The following is a 15,642-nucleotide window of genomic DNA, read 5'->3' as shown; positions in this document are numbered from 1 at the left end:
ATCATATACTTTTTTTTAGCTTGTTAATACACTGAAGTACATTTATTGATTTTGGTTAAACCAACAATGCATTTTTTAGATAAACCCACTTGGTCATGACTTTTTAAATTTCTATTATTTTATTATTATGTTATTGGATTCCATTTGCTAAAATTTTGTTTATAAAATGTTGTAACATATACATTTAACAAAGGATTTGTATCCAGAATATATACACAACTCCTACAACTCAATAATAAAGACAAACATCCTAACAAAAAATGGGCAAGAGGCTTGACTAAACAATGCCAAGCAGCCAATAAGCACATGAAAAAGTGTTAACTGCCATTAGTCATCACACCAGAATGAGATATCACTGAACACTCACTAGAGGGGCCCTGGGTGGCTCAGTCAATTGAGCGACTCTTGGTTTTGGCTCAAGTCATAATCTCAGGGTTGTGGGATTGAGCCCTGCAACTGCCTCTGCACTCTGTGGGGAATCTGAGGAGAAGCCTCTCTCTCTCTTTCTCCCCCTCTGCCCCTCCTACCCCCCTGCTCGTGTGCTCTCTCTAAAATAAATAAATCTTTAAAAACAAAAACAAAAAAAAAACCCTGGAGTGCCTGGGTGGCTCAGCCATTAAGCATCTGCCTTTGGCTCAGGTCATGATCCCAGGGTCCTGGGATCGAGTCCCGCATCGGGCTCCCTGCTCGGCGGGAAGCCTGCTTCTCCCTCTCACACTCCCCTTGCTGGTGTTCTCTCTCTCACTGTCTGTCAAATAAATAAATAAAATCTTTAAAAATAAATACATAAATACATAAATACATAAATATATAAATAAAAAACCCTCACTCACTAGAATGGCCAAAATGAAAAAGACAATGCCAGAATCTGGTGAGGATGTGGAACAGCAGGAATTCTAATACATCGCCAGTACTTGCATAAAGTAGTTCAACCACTTTATAGAACTGACAGTTTCATAAAAAGCTGAGCATACATCTATTCTGTAACCCAGGCATGTCACCTCTAGGAATTTCTCCAAGAGAAATGAAAGCATATACCCATAAAAACAAAATAAACTTGATAAGAATGTTCATAGCACCTTTACTCATAGTAACCAAAAACTGGGAACATTCCAGATTTCCATCAATCTGAGAATGGATAAATTGTGCTATATTCATACAATGGAATAAATACTACCCAGCAATAAAAAAACAATTACCGATCCATGTAATGACGTAGATAAGTCTCAAAAATTTTTTGCTAAGGGAAAGCAGCAGACACAAAAATGCACAAAATATATGACTATAATCTCATTGTAGTTATTTCCATGGATAAATTGCAAAGGTGAGATTGCTGAATCAACTCATGAACACACTTTGCATTTGGACGCTTCCAGCCTAACTGTCCTACAAAGAGGGTGCACCTGTGGTAGCATCCATGTGTGCTGAATAACAGAATCCATTTCCTACTACTTTTTTAGTTTCCTTTTTTTTTTTTCTTAAGTAAACTCTATCCCCAACACGGGGTTTGAACTCATGACCCCAAGATCAACAGTCCCATGCTCTACTGACTGAGCTAGGCAGACACTCCAATTTCATACTATTTTTTTGAAGATTTAATTTATTTATTAGAGTGAGAGAGAGAGAACATGAGCGGGGATGGGGGCAGTGGGAGAAGGAGAGAATCTCAAGCAGACTCTGCACTGAGCATAGAGCCCAACATGGGACTTGATCTCACAACCATGAGATCATGACCGGAGCCAAAATCAAGAGTCAGACACTGGGGCCCCTGGGTGGCTCAGTTGGTTAAGCATCTGCCTTCAGCTCAGGTTATGATCTCAGGGTCCTGGGATCTAGCCCCATATTGGGCTCCCTGCTGAGCAGGGAGCCTGCTTCTCCCTCTGCCTCTGCTGACCCCCTGCTCCTGATCTCTCTGTTCATGCTCTTTCGCCCATGCTCTCTCTCTCAAATAAATAAAATCTTGAAAAAAAAAAAAAAAGGACACTGAACCAACTGAGCCACCCAGGCGCCCCTCCAACATAGTCTTTTTAAATTGTTGTCTATCTTCACCCGCCAGTTAGCCTCTTTAGACTGTGTTTTCTGCATCTATAAAATGGAAATAATAGAAGCACTTGCCTCACCAGGATCTTTGTATTAAATGAGATAATGTAGACTGCATGCTTGGGGTACCGCCTACCTCATAACAGCTGCTCAGTGTTTATTTTCATCATTTTTATTTGCATCTCTTTGATGACTGATGAACTCATGTACTTTTTTAATGTATTTATTGTCCATTTGTATTCCTTCTGTGAATTTCCTGTTCATACAAAGGACTAGTGAGCAACCTTGCCTTGGTGCTCCCTGAATGGAATGGAGATGGCTCTACATCTGGGACTGGCAAGGCTTTTCTGGTAAATATTTTGCCTTTTCAGGCGATGCAATCTCTTACACAACTACTCAGTTCCACGTCAGTGTGTTAAGGCAGCCACAGACATATGGGAATGAGTGGGTGTGGCTGTGTTCCAATAAGACTATTTACAAAAACACATGGGCCAGATTTGGCCTGTGGTCCATAGTTTGCCAACCTCAGTGGTAGTGTCACCGTTTCAGTCTGGTATCATACAATAAAAATATTTTTTCCTGTTAACCAGGTTTTTTCCCCTTCATCTTTAAATATTTATCAACTTCTTCATTAATCATTGAGATGACTGGATTTCTCCATTGATTGATTAAAAATGGGGTAGCGGCGCCTGGGTGGCACAGCGGTTAAGCGTCTGCCTTCGGCTCAGGGCGTGATCCCAGCGTTATGGGATCGAGGCCCACATCAGGCTCTTCCGCTATGAGCCTGCTTCTTCCTCTCCCACTCCGCCTGCTTGTGTTCCCTCTCTTGCTGGCTGTCTCTATCTCTGTCGAATAAATAAATAAAATCTTTTTAAAAAAAAAATTTATAAAAAAATGGGGTATTACGGTTATATATTTCCTAATACTCAGTAGCCTGATTCCTGGAGTGAATGTTCCTGAATTCAAATGTACTAGCTATACTGTCTTTACTGGCAGGATCTGATCTGGAAATTTTGCATTAATAGTCCTGAGAGATATTGGCCTTTAATTGTTCTTTCTTTGAGTTTCAACAAACTGGTATCACAAGAGAGGTAAATATTCAGCTTTGTACATGTTCTGGAACAGTTGTGTATCAGCGCAGAGCCCGTCCTGGGACTCGATCTCACAGCCCTGAGATCACGACCCAAGCCAAAGCCAAGAGTCGACGCTTTAACTGACTGCGCCACCCAGGTGCCCCACTCCTCTTTGTCTTTTTATTTACTATAAAACTGTAGCAGTTTTTTTAAAAAAAGATTTATTTGTTTGGGAAAGAAAGAGAACGTATGAGCAGAGGGAGGGGCAGAAGGAGAGGGAGAGAATCTTGTGGGACCCAACACAGGGCTCGATCTCATGACCCTGAGATCATGACCTGACCAAAACCAAGAGTCATGGATGCTCAACCAACTGAGCCACCAGGCGCCCCATAAAATTGTTTTGAACATAAAAAGAAAAGTTTTGAACATAAAAAGAAAAGGAAAGCCACACAGTATCCAAAGACTTTTATTAATTAGCTATGTTCATCTCTGTTTTCTTCTGAGCCCTTCTCCAAACGCATATATAGGGCAACGCAGTCACAGCAGTTCACATTTCACTACAGTTGACCCTTGAACAATGTGGGGGTTGGGAGTGCTGATGCCCTGCACAGCTGAAAATCCGCATATGGCTTTGACTCTCCAAGAACTTGACCAGTAGCCTCCTGTTGACTGGCAATCTTACCGAGAATAAAAACAGTCAGTTGATAAACACATATTTTATATATTATATATATTATATACTGTATTCTTATAATAAAGCTAGAAAAAAGAAAATCATAAGAATTATAAATTTACAATACTGTACTGTATTTATTGAAAAAATCCACGTATAAGTGGACGTGCAGAGTTTAAAACTGTTGTTCAAGGGTCAACTGTATTATAGGCATATTCCATGTTTCTACACAGTGTTCATAATTATAGTTTATAATGAATTCCTGAAACAAATTAGAAGCAGCCTAATTTTCTAGCACTGGGAGAACAATGAAGCAAATAATGGCACTCTGGCTCTTTGGAATGGTACATCAGTTATTCAGTCAAATATCATCAACCTATTTTGACTTCTGAGCAATAGCCCTTCCCACACTGGGTAATCACATTAATTAATATTACTGAAGAGAGGTTTTCTTTGTTTGTTTGTTTTTTTAAGATTTTATTTATTTATTTGACAGAGATAGAGACAGCCAGCAAGAGAGGGAACACAAGCAGGGGGAGTGGGAGAGGAAGAAGCAGGCTCATAGCGGAAGAGCCTGATGTGGGCCTCGATCCCATAACGCCGGGATCACGCCCTGAGCCAAAGGCAGACGCTTAACTGCTGTGCCACCCAGGTGCCCCGTGAAGTGAGTTTTGATCACACTAATTAAAAAATTTTCCTAGGTACCAAATGCCACGGATGTTCAGCCCTTCTCTGGGAATGCGCCAAAAAACCACAAAATTTAAATGTATGTGTACAGTTTTTATATATTAAAATGAAATATGTAGTTTTTTCTCTCTGGTATGAGTTCTTTGGTGCCCAATAAAATTAGAACCTTGATTGAAAGCTTTCCCACATTGATGACATTTATATGGTTTCTCTCCAGTGTGTGTTCTCTTATGTTGAGTGAAGGATAAATGAAAACTGAAAGTTTTCCCACATTCATTACATTTATATGGCTTCTCACCAGTATGGATTCTCTTGTGAACTGTAAGGTGAGAGCTGTGACTAAAGGCTTTTCCACATTCATCACATTTGTATGGTTTCTCTCCAGTGTCCGTCCTTTCATGTTGTGTATATGAGGAGCGATCACTAAAGGCTTTCCCACATTCAATACATTTATAGGGTTTTTCTCCAGTATGTGTTCTCTTATGCACATTAAGATTAGACCTTCCACTGAAGGATTTTCCACATTCATCACATTTATAGGGTTTCTCTCCAGTATGAATTCTCCGGTGTACATTAAGGTGAGAATTTTGGCTAAAAGATTTTCCACATTTATTACATTCATAAGGTTTCTCACCAGTGTGAGTTCTCTGGTGTAAAATGAGGTGAAGGCTCTGCCAGAAAGACTTCCCACATTCATTACATTCATAGGGTTTCTCCTTAGTATGAGTTCTCATGGCCTGAGAGAGGGGTGAACTATAGGTAAAAAAATCTCCACTTTCTTTACATCCATAGACTTTCTCTCCTACATTAATTATCTCATGTGTAGAAAGGTGTACGCTCTGATTGGTATATTTTCCATGCTTGTTCAAATGAGACAGTTTTTCCAAGGCTCTTCCACATGGATTGCCTTTACAAGGTTTCTTCCCTACTAAGATTTCCTGATGATTTTTTAAAATAAAATTATGCTGTAAGCTTTGAATTGAGTCAATTTGATGGAAATATTCTTTGACAAGAAACCTCTGTGAAGAAACAAAGTCTGAATTGAAGCTGCATTCTCCCACCACCTCAGCATTTCCCCAATCCCCATCCCGGGTCACTACTTGCCCTTGTTTATGTTCCATTGGCCCCAAACTGCGACCGTGCATCTCCTGCTTCTCTGACTCATCCCCGGATTCCCAGTCGTCTGCTATGGTAGAATGCCAGCAATCATCTACTGCGGATCTTGTCAGGTTCATGCTGCTGGGTAACTCCTTCCCAGAAAAGGCCTCTGTTGGTGGCAACTGTTGGCTTTTAGGTCTCTTCTCCCATTCTAGAAGGAAATTAAAAATAATTTGGGTGCTTAGAAGAAAACTCCTAGTGTGAGAATGTTGAGATAAAAGCAACAAGATGTGCACATCACGTGTAGATGTTTTAAAGTGCCAACCGAAAAAAAAAGACGGAACCTTGAGAAGAGAAGCCGCGGAGGGTACACACAGAACACAAAGAACCCACAGGAAGACTGACCAGCCTAAAGAGTCATCAGCACAACAGGCAGAGGGGACACCATTAGGAGACAGGTCATGGAACAGGCAGACATTCCTGGAGATAAGATGTTCAGGACAGCCGCCTTTCATTTATGCTTGGACATCCCAGAATTCGGATCCATTTCTCCACTTAACGTCTTTTCTGCCTGTAATCAATACCAAATTAACCTTCCCAACAAACCAGTTTCATGACACCAAAAACACCTCTTTTGATCCAGTCTTCCAAAGCATCCAGAAGCTGGGTCAGACTACCTCAGTTATCCTCGATCCTTCTCATTCTGGGTTTCTTTAGTTCTCCCTAAGCATGACCATTTCCACCATTAGCACAGAGTTCCTCTGCTTGAGGACCTTCCTTTGGTCTCCAAAGTCTTCAGTGTCAGCAACCCTTCCCCTTTTCATCATGCAGTTCTCAAGTCCCAGGTTACCTCCTCTGAGAGACCCTTCCCAACCGCCCAGCCTGCATGGGTCCCTCATCACTTTCCACCTCATTGTCCTATTTTATTTCCCTCATACCACTGTTTACCATTAGTCAACATCACCTTGTTCTTTTTGTTCTTTATTGTCTGCCCCTCCCCAGACGTTATACACTAGAGGCTTTAGGCTCCACAGTGGTGGGAACCTTGCCCGTCCTGTTCACAGTGTGTCTCCAGTGCCCAAATTCTACACAGAGAACAAGAGGACTCCACAGACAGACAAACAAAAAAGAGTGATCAGCACATCCCTGGAGCACCGGGGATGCTTGGGACGTGTCTGTGAGGTGGACAAACAGGTACCTGATCATGCTCCCAGCAGCCTGCCCCCATCGGGGGGTAGGCCTTATGTTTCTGACATGGGCGGAGGCTATGGAATTGAAGGTGAGGAGGGCTTTCTAAGGTCATGCAGAGCAAAGAGGGGTCTGGAAACCTGCAGAGGGTTCCTCCTTGAGTCCTTGACTGGAGTCCAACCGCAAATGCACAGAAGGCTAAGACCTGACAAAGAACAGCTGCTACAGGGCTGAGCAGAGGTTTCAGAAGTCACCCAGTGTTGGGAGACATTAGCTCTGACCCAGTAAGCACCTGAGGCATTCAGGTGAGACTCTAGGAAGTTGTACCTTAGGAGGAAACACCATGCCCTAAGGATAAGGACTACATCCAAGGATTAAAGCAAAACCGAAGTTATATCGCCTTAATAAATCCTAAAACCGAGGCTCATCAGGATTAGGGTGATTTGTAGTAATTTAACTGCCTATCAGAAAAAAAACCTCATACTCTTAGAAGATAAGAATCCATAGTCTCTCCAATGCCTCATCTGCAGCATCTGCACCAGTAGACAAAAATTGACTAGACACGTAAAGCAACAGGAAAATATGACTCATAATCAAGACAAAAAAAGTCAACAGAAACAGATATACCAAACATTAGAAGTAGCAGGAAAAGATTTAAAAATAACCATTATGGCTCTTTCTCTTCAACTTGGTGGCCTAGCAGCAAACACAGAGACGCAGATCTTCGTGGAGACCCTGACAAGCAAGGCCATTACCCTCAAACTCAAGCCCAGTGACACCATTGAGAATGTCAAAGCCAAGACAATGAGGGCATCCCACTTGACCAGCAGTGTCTGTTTTGGGGGCAAACAGCTGGAGGATGGCTGCACTCTCTCAGACTACAATATCCAGGAAGAGACCCAGCACTTGGCACTTGGCCTGAAGGTGGCATCACCCAGCCCTCCCTCTGCCAGCTTGCCCAGAAATACAACTGCAGTGAGTGTTGTGCTCCCACCAGACGTGTGGCTAGACCAACCATCTGCACCCCCAGAAGAAGGTCAATAAAGCCCCTCCATCAGCTCTTCCTTTCCTTGCAGGGTGGCCTCCTGCCCAAGCCCCATGGCCCTGGGGCCTCAATAAAATTTCACTTACACTGACTAGAGAAAAAAAACAACCTATCAAAACACAGAATTTCATGGAAAATTTGAAAAAAGAACCAAATGAAAATCCCATTCTGGAATTAAATAAAAATACAGTACCTGAAGTAAACCATGAATAGACTTAACAGCAGACTGGACATGGAAGAAGAATCTGTGAATTCAAAGGCAGGTAAGCAGAAATTTTATGATGATACAAAGGGAAAGAAAAGAATTTTTTTTAAAAGACTTTATTTATTTATTTGACAGAGAGAGAGACAGCCAGTGAGAGAGGGAACACAAGCAAGGGGAGTGGGAGAGGAAGAAGCAGGCTCCCAGCGGAGGAGCCCCATGCGGGGCTTGATCCCAGAACGCCAGCATCACGCCCTGAGCCGAAGGCAGACACTTAACGACCGAGCCACCCAGGCGCCCCAGAAAAGAATTGTAAAACAGAACATCTGACAAAAGGACTAATGTGTAGCTGGAGTTACATGAGAGATCAAAGCAGCAGAGGACACATTCGAAGAGATAAGAGCAGAGAGTTTATCTAGACTGGTCAAAGGTACCATCCTAGGTGTTTAGTGTTCAAGGGCAACAATGTAGAGAAAATCTTATGATTTTGACATCTGATATCAAACTTTTTAGAACTTCATTACATACTTCAATGTTATAAATAAAGCTAGTAAAACCATTCTAAATGATGGTCTCTGGGGGAAGATATACATGACACTAAATTCCCACTTTTAAAATGTAACTTTTCACTGGGTACATATTAAAGACTCACCCCAAAAAGGTGAAAGTTCACAGGCAGTGTGGGCTTAAAGCACCATACCCAGAGATGTAAAAACTAAACCATCAGTTCTGATTTCATTCATTTGTTCCCTGTTAAACCCTCTCTGCTCTCTAAACAACAGTTGGTAAACTGTGCTTGCTTTTCAGAGAGAACTGAAACACAAGTGGGAGCCTCATCCAGGCCAGAATGACAGCAGTCTATTAGGATTCAAGACTTTAAGGTGATGACAGATCTTTATCAAACACTACACCCAACAGTAGCAGAATACACATTCACCAAAAAAGACCATATGCTGTATCGTGAAAACATTTCTCAATAAATTTAAAAGGACTGAATTCATACAGAGTATGTTCTTCAACCACAATGGAAATAATCTAGACATCAATAACAGAAATACCCTCATATTTAGAAATTGAACAATTACTTCACAAATCAAAGAAATCACTTTCATATGTTGTATTTTCATTACAATTCAGTTCAAGACATTTGGAAAACAAAAAGAATAATGAACTGAACAATAGTGAAAATACATGTGAAAAAGTGCAGGATGCAGTTGAAATAAGACTTGAAGGAAAATGTATAGCTATAAATGCAAACATTAGAAAGGAAAAAAGCATTAAAATTAATGACCTAAGCTTCTGCCCCAAAAAGCCAGAGAAAAGGAAAACAAGTTAAACCAAAACAAAGGAAGGACAATAGAAAGCAGAAATCAATGGAACAGAGAAAAAAAATTCAAGCATTAAAAAAAAAAAAATTCAAGCATGTCAGTAGATGCACATAGAGCATTTGATAACATCCATTCGTGATAAAAACAAACAAACAAACAAACAAACAAAAAACTCAGCAAACCAGGAATAGAACTTTCTCAATTTGATAAAGGGGATCAGATCATATTTAATGGTGAAATACTGAATGCTATCCCCTAATATCAGGAGCAAGGATGTTCATTCACATCACTTTTTTTTAAGATTTTATTTTTTTATTTGACACAGAGACAGCCAGTGAGAGAGAGACAAGCAGGGGGAGTGGGAGAGGAAGAAGCAGGCTCCCAGCAGAGGAGCCTGATGTGGGGCTCGATCCCAGAATGCCGGGATCACGCCCTGAGCCGAAGGCAGACGCTTAACGACTGAGCCACCCAGGCGCCCCCATTCGTATCACTTTTATGTAATACTGTACTTGATATCTATGGTGACAGATATCAGAAGAATGGCTGCCACACTGGGGGAGTCCTAAGTGGAGAAAAACATAAGGAAATGTATGGGGATGTAAATATTCTATGTGTGGATTGGAGTATGGGTCACACAAATATACATTTGCAAAACTTTCTTGGACTGTACTCTTAGGAACAGCACATCTCACTGTGTTATTTACACATCACTTTTTTTAAAAAGTACTAGAGGTCCTAGCTGGTATAATAAGATGAAAAACGAAAAAGCATAAAGTCTGAAAAGGAAAAAATAAAGCAATCTTTATTTGAAGATGACAGGATTGTGAAAAAATTTAAAGACACTGAAAATAAATTACTAGAACAAGTAAGTGATTTTAGCAAGTTCACACAGGACAGAATGTCAGTTAAAGAAAAAATTGTATTTATATACACTAACAACAAACAATTAGAAAATGAGATTAAAAATAATATTTACAATAGCATCAAAAATGCCAAAACTCTAGGAATAAAATTAGTAAAAGATGTCCATGGCCCGTATGCTTAAAAACTGCAAAATACTACTGAGAGAATTACCTAAATAAATATACCATGATCAAAAAATTAGAAGTCTCAACATGTTAAGATATAAGGTTTTCCCAAACTGATCTAAGGCACTACCAATCAAAACTGTTAATCTATCACCCAACAATTCCACTCCTAGATATTTACTCAAGAGAAATAAAAACACAAGTCCACTAAAAACATTGCACAAGAATGTCCATAGCAGCATTATTCATAATAGCCCAAACTAGAGACAATCCAAATGTTCATTATCAAGAGAATGGATAACTGTAAATCATCAAAAAGTAAAATGTCCCTAAAAAGTAAAGAATAAAAAGGAATGAAATAATAATGCACGTAATATCATGGATGAATCTCAAAAATCTTAGGATAACCCTTACACAAAAGAAATAATGTATGATTCTCTTTATATGAAGTTCTAGAAAAGGCAAAAATAACCTATCGTGGAGAAAAAAGTCTCAACAGTGGTTGCCTATCTTAAATGGAAAGAGGTAACAACGGAACTTTGTGAAGTAATGAAAATGTCAACTCCATTTGAGTGAAAATTACATATGTGCATACATTTATCAGAATTTCTCAATTGTACATTTAAATTTTGTGCACTTTAAAAGTATTGTTGGCAAAAAAATAAAAAATACCAATTTTCTTCAAATTAACAATAATAAGATGGAGGCTGACTTCTCAACAGAAACCGTGGAGTCTAGAAGACAACTGTGTGGTGTCTTTAAAGTGCTGAGAAAAAGAAAAAGAACAAAAAACAAAAAACCTGACAACCTAAAATTCTCTGTTTACACTATCTTTCCAAAATGAAGATGAAATAAAGACATTTTCAGGCAAATACAAAATGAGGGCATTTTGTCATTCTAAAAGAAATGATAAAGAGAACTCTAAGAGAAGGAAAATGATCCCAGGTGGATTTATGGAAATGCCAAAGGTAATGAAAAGCACTAGAAAAGGAACATATGAAGGAACATATAAACAAACACTGACTGTAAAGATCCTTTCCCCATCTCACCTAGGCAGGAATCTTTGGTGAGCCCTCTGCCCATCATCCATTGGTCTATTCTGAGTTCTAGGTGGGCAACAATATCCGGCGTGGGGTTCCAAGGTCCTGTGCAAATGAGTGTTCAAGCTGTGAGGTTTGGGTTTTTTTCATATGCATTTTGTGACAACATTGTGTTTTATTTATTTTTAAGTAAGCTCTATGCCCAACATGGGGCTTGAACTCACAACCCCAAGATCAAGAGTCACATGCTCTACAAAATGAACCAGGCAGTCTCTCAGGCTGTGAGGTTTGATGAAGAGAAATCCCCCAGTGACTCACACTCCCAGCTAAATCAAACCCACTCTGCCAAGACCCCAGGCAAATAGAAGTTGACATGGGGAACAGCCTCACCCACAGTGACCAGGTGTCTTAAGGTCTCCAGCATCACGTCATGGTACAGGGTCCGCTGGGCAGGGCCCAGCAGGCCCCACTCCTCCTGGGTGAAGTCCACTGCCACATCATCGAAGGTTACCTGCCCCTGAAATGTCACCCACATGTCTGCTGAGCCACGACCCTTACCCCTGCAAAGTTCCCAGAGAGCAGGGAGGGGCTATGTGGGAATGTGAAGATGCACCCAGGTGTATAGGGAGGTGTCCGGAAAGCGTTCTGGCTTCTGAGGGATACACCTGAGCCTTCCTGCGGGGCATCAGGTGTCTCCATCAGTCATTTCAGAGTTGAGTCCCCATTATACTAAAACGTTTACCCCCTACATATCTCACCCATTTCTTGATCAACTTGTGATCTCCTACAAGACCAAATGAACAGTTCCCTTTAGGGTTCCCCTTCCTTTTTTTATACCACCAGGTACATAAAAATGATAACGTAAATATTTGTTGATAAAAATGCTAACATTTGCCAAGGGTTCTCTTTCCACGCTGTACTTATTAAGTGAGCACTTTACCTAATGGAAATTTTCTTAATCCTCAGAAGAGTCTCAGGAAGCAGTTCCCACTTCCTGGGGTGGTTTTTGTTTTTTCAAATGAGGAGCCTGAGCTCAGAGTTTACACGTATTGGAATCATGGTTATGGTGGCTCCATAAAAAAGAACTGAGAGATGTTCTCTCTTTGAGACAATCATTCCAGATGATGGGAAGACAGGTACAGTTTGTCCCTTAAATGTGTGATAGCTAAAGCCATCTGGAATCTGGGTCTGTAACTTTCTTGCTGGGAGGTTTTGTTTCGATCTCTACGGGTTACAGGACTTCGCGGATATGCCTCAGGACTTCAGGATTACTGAGGTTTTCCGCCTCGTTCGGCCAGAACGACGGGCTGGGGCACCAAATCCCACCCGAGCCTCGAAAGCAGGGTCCAGACCCCGCCCGGAAAGGGTGGGCGCGCGGCCACTCACCGGGGGGCGGTCGGCCAGGGGCCCCGCGGCCGTCGCTTCTTCCGACTCCGAGATCCTCAAGCAGCCACCAGCAGCCCCACCCGCTCCCTCCGGCGCCCACCGGCTGGGGGCTCCGGATAGACCGCTCGGGGAGGCCCCACACCACGGAAGAGACCCGAGCCGTGCGCCCAGCGCAGCCTCGCAGCCTCTCAGCGCTACGCCGGCGCCGTGGCGAGGCGAAACTACCACGACCAGAAAACCCCGCGCTGCAGCCCCTGACCAATGGGAGAGCTCGGCCAGGGACCTGGAGCGCCGGACCTCGCCGCAAGGGCATTCCGGGAGTTGTAGTTCTGCCGCGGGAGCCCTAGCCCTAGTCCAGCCGTCGGCACAACTGAGCGCCGAGAGAGTCAGACTACGTTTCCCAGAAGGCGCGGCGGTGGCGGTGTCCGCCCAATGGATGGATATACATGACTGGGCCTGGGCTGGGGAACGGGGCCTTCCCGGCCTGGGAGCTTAGGCTCCCTGGTCGGGCCCAGTCGGCAATGAAACAGATTTCTCTAACTGTAATTCCCGGAAGCTACCGTTGGTCAGGTTCCCGAACTCCAGAAGCGCTCAACCGGCGGCTCCGGAGAGTCCAAGAAGCCTGGGGAGAATTCCAAAAGTTATAGGGAATTATAGTTACACTAGCTTTGTCCACCGGGGGGCGGACGTGGACACCCTGGGCCTGTACTACACCTCCCAGAGGCTCCGCGGGGCGGGTCCTCCTCCCGAGGAAGGAACTTGTGGGTGAGGCCGGGAAAGTAGGTGTCACCCAGGAGCGTGGCCTTCTGGGAGTTGCAGTCCATTGTCGCACTCCCTGGCCTGGTCCTGCCCTCAGGCTTAGACTACAGCTCTCAGAAGGCTCTGTGGCAGCGCGGGCTTGGGAGTGTCTGGGGGCCGCCTGCCCTCAGCTCCAGCTGTCAAAGACTTTGTCTTCACAAATACACCTTCCTGGGGACGAAGTAAAAGGAAGTGTCTTGATGTCCTTTTTATGTGAGACAAAGACATGCATTCAAATGTTATGTCCGTGCCCCGGTGTTTCTGTTCATCGAGTAGGTAATGAAGGCAGGCATCCCTCATAAATCATCAGATACTTCTTCCATAAAGTGGAATGTTTGGTCTTACCTAAAACACGATGTCATAACCGAGATTTTCACCCCGTTTATGTTTCCTTGACAATAACGGAAAATGAGAAAATCCTGGAGGTGGTTTTGTTCTCCGTTTGCAGAACTAAAATGTGGAGAAACTTTCCTGTTCCGGACAACTGGAATTGTCAAACTTCTGAGAGCGAAACCTAGGTTTCGGAAGCGAGGTGTAGACAGAGCCTTGGATCACCTTTTCTTGTAGACAGACCGGCACTCGGCTCCCCCAGCTGGCATGTGTGAGGTCGAGGTGGGCATTTCTTCCAGGCCAATCTGAGCCCTGGCCCATCTTGTGGAAGATGTTTTCCATGCACTTTTCACGTCACAGCCATTTTCTGCACAGGGCAGATTCACCAATCCATGTTCTCTATGCTCTTCTTGGTGGTTCTTTAAGGAATTTTCAAAACCTCTCTTTTAAAAAAAATGTTTATTTTGGAGAAAGAAAGAGCGAACGAGGGGGGGCGGCAAATGGAGAGGGAGAGAGAGAATCCCAAGCAGACTCCGCACGGCGCAGGAGCCCAACTGGGGACTATCACAAGACCCTGAGATCACCACAAGAGCTGAAACCATGAGGGCCACGTTAAGCGATTGCACTACCAGGCACACCAAAACCCGTGACAGTCCCCACCCCACTCCCCAGCCACTCTGCCATTTCGTGTCATTTGAAAGCAAATCTCAAACAGTGTTTTGGTGTCCTATTTTAACTACGATATGTAATGTAAAGATAAGGACCATTTTCTAACATAACTAAAATTCCATTATCAAAATTTTAGAGAAAACAACTTTAGCACTAATGAATATTCAGTCTTCCAACTTAAAATTATCTCCACGGTTTTAAGTAGTTTGAGGGATGCCTGAGTGGCTCAGTTGGTTAAGCCACTGACTCTTGGTTTTGGCTCAGGTCATGACCTCAGGGTCGTGAGATGGAGTCTGATTCTAGCTCCAGGCTCAGCGGGGAGTCTGCTTGAGTTTCTCTCTTTCCCTGTCCCTCTGCCCCTACCCCCACTCGCACTCACTCTCTCTTTTTCTCTCAAATAAATTTTTTAAAAATTTTAAAAAGAAAGCATGAATGTGGAGGAGAGGGAGAAACAGCTGAGCAGGGAGCCAGATGTGGGGCTCAATCCCAGGACCCTGAGATCATAACCTGAGCCACCCAGGTGTCCCAATAAATACATCTTTTTTACAAATAAAAATAGTCCGTTTTTTTAAAAGCAGGATATAACAAAGGGCTATGCTTTGTAACATATTAATTCCCTTTCTTGTTTTTTGGTAACAGCTTTATCGAATTATCATTCACATACCATGAATTCACATATCATTCACATACATATTTACAGTGTAGAATTCAGTGATTTTTAGCATATTCACATATTTGTGCAACCTCGAGAAAATCAGTGTTAGAATATTTCTTCCCCCTCCAAAAGCACCACACTTCTGACCCTTCACCTACCAATCCATCCTCCCCCAGCCCAAGGCAACCACCACTGACTGTCTGTATCTAAGCATTTGCCTATTTTGGACATTTCATATAAATGAAGGCACACAATATATGGTCTTTTGTGACAGGCTTCTTGCACTCAGCATAATATTTCAAGGTTCATCCATGTCGTAGTTTCAGTAATTTATTTCTGCATTCCCAAATCACATTCCATTGCATTGATATGGCATATTCTGTCCACTCGTCAGTTGAAGGG

At 42.6% G+C, this 15,642-nt stretch overlaps 1 protein-coding gene across 5 annotated transcripts; it reads right to left on the bottom strand.

Moving 5' to 3' along the window:
• Positions 1-3,563: 3,563 nt before the first annotated feature.
• LOC105241079 (zinc finger protein 664-like) lies at positions 3,564-13,116 on the bottom strand. 5 transcript variants are annotated; one of them, XM_034639386.1, is made up of 4 exons: positions 12,789-13,116; positions 11,412-11,507; positions 5,578-5,782; positions 3,564-3,790 (listed from the first exon to the last, which is right to left on the bottom strand). In XM_034639386.1, the coding sequence occupies exons 1-4, from the start codon at positions 13,099-13,101 to the stop codon at positions 3,661-3,663; spliced, it is 744 nt and encodes a 247-aa protein (XP_034495277.1). In that variant the 5' UTR covers positions 13,102-13,116; the 3' UTR covers positions 3,564-3,660. The 5 variants fall into 5 exon arrangements, with proteins under 5 accessions (XP_034495277.1, XP_034495276.1, XP_034495274.1 ...); XM_034639385.1 differs by lacking the exon at positions 3,564-3,790 and adding an exon at positions 11,793-11,919 and having other exon boundaries at positions 4,359-5,782; positions 12,789-12,920; XM_034639387.1 differs by lacking the exon at positions 3,564-3,790 and adding an exon at positions 5,360-5,492.
• Between the last annotated feature and the right edge of the window lie 2,526 nt (positions 13,117-15,642).

The sequence above is a fragment of the Ailuropoda melanoleuca genome, chromosome 12, assembly GCF_002007445.2.
Source record: "Ailuropoda melanoleuca isolate Jingjing chromosome 12, ASM200744v2, whole genome shotgun sequence".
In the NCBI taxonomy this organism is placed as follows: domain Eukaryota; kingdom Metazoa; phylum Chordata; class Mammalia; order Carnivora; family Ursidae; genus Ailuropoda; species Ailuropoda melanoleuca.
This window is presented reverse-complemented; position numbering and strand designations above follow the sequence as displayed.

Excerpts from the sequence above, each read along its gene's own strand:
- LOC105241079 (XM_034639383.1), bottom strand. The coding sequence starts at position 13,101 with ATGCCCTTGCGGCGAGGTCCGGCGCTCCAGGTCCCTGGCCGAGCTCTC. Across the intron at positions 11,508-12,788 it reads CCCTGGCCGACCGCCCCCCG|GACCTTGGAACCCCACGCCG; the intron begins GTGAGTGGCCGC and ends TCATTTGCACAG. Across the intron at positions 5,783-11,411 it reads CACCAAAGATTCCTGCCTAG|AATGGGAGAAGAGACCTAAA; the intron begins GTGAGATGGGGA and ends ATTTCCTTCTAG.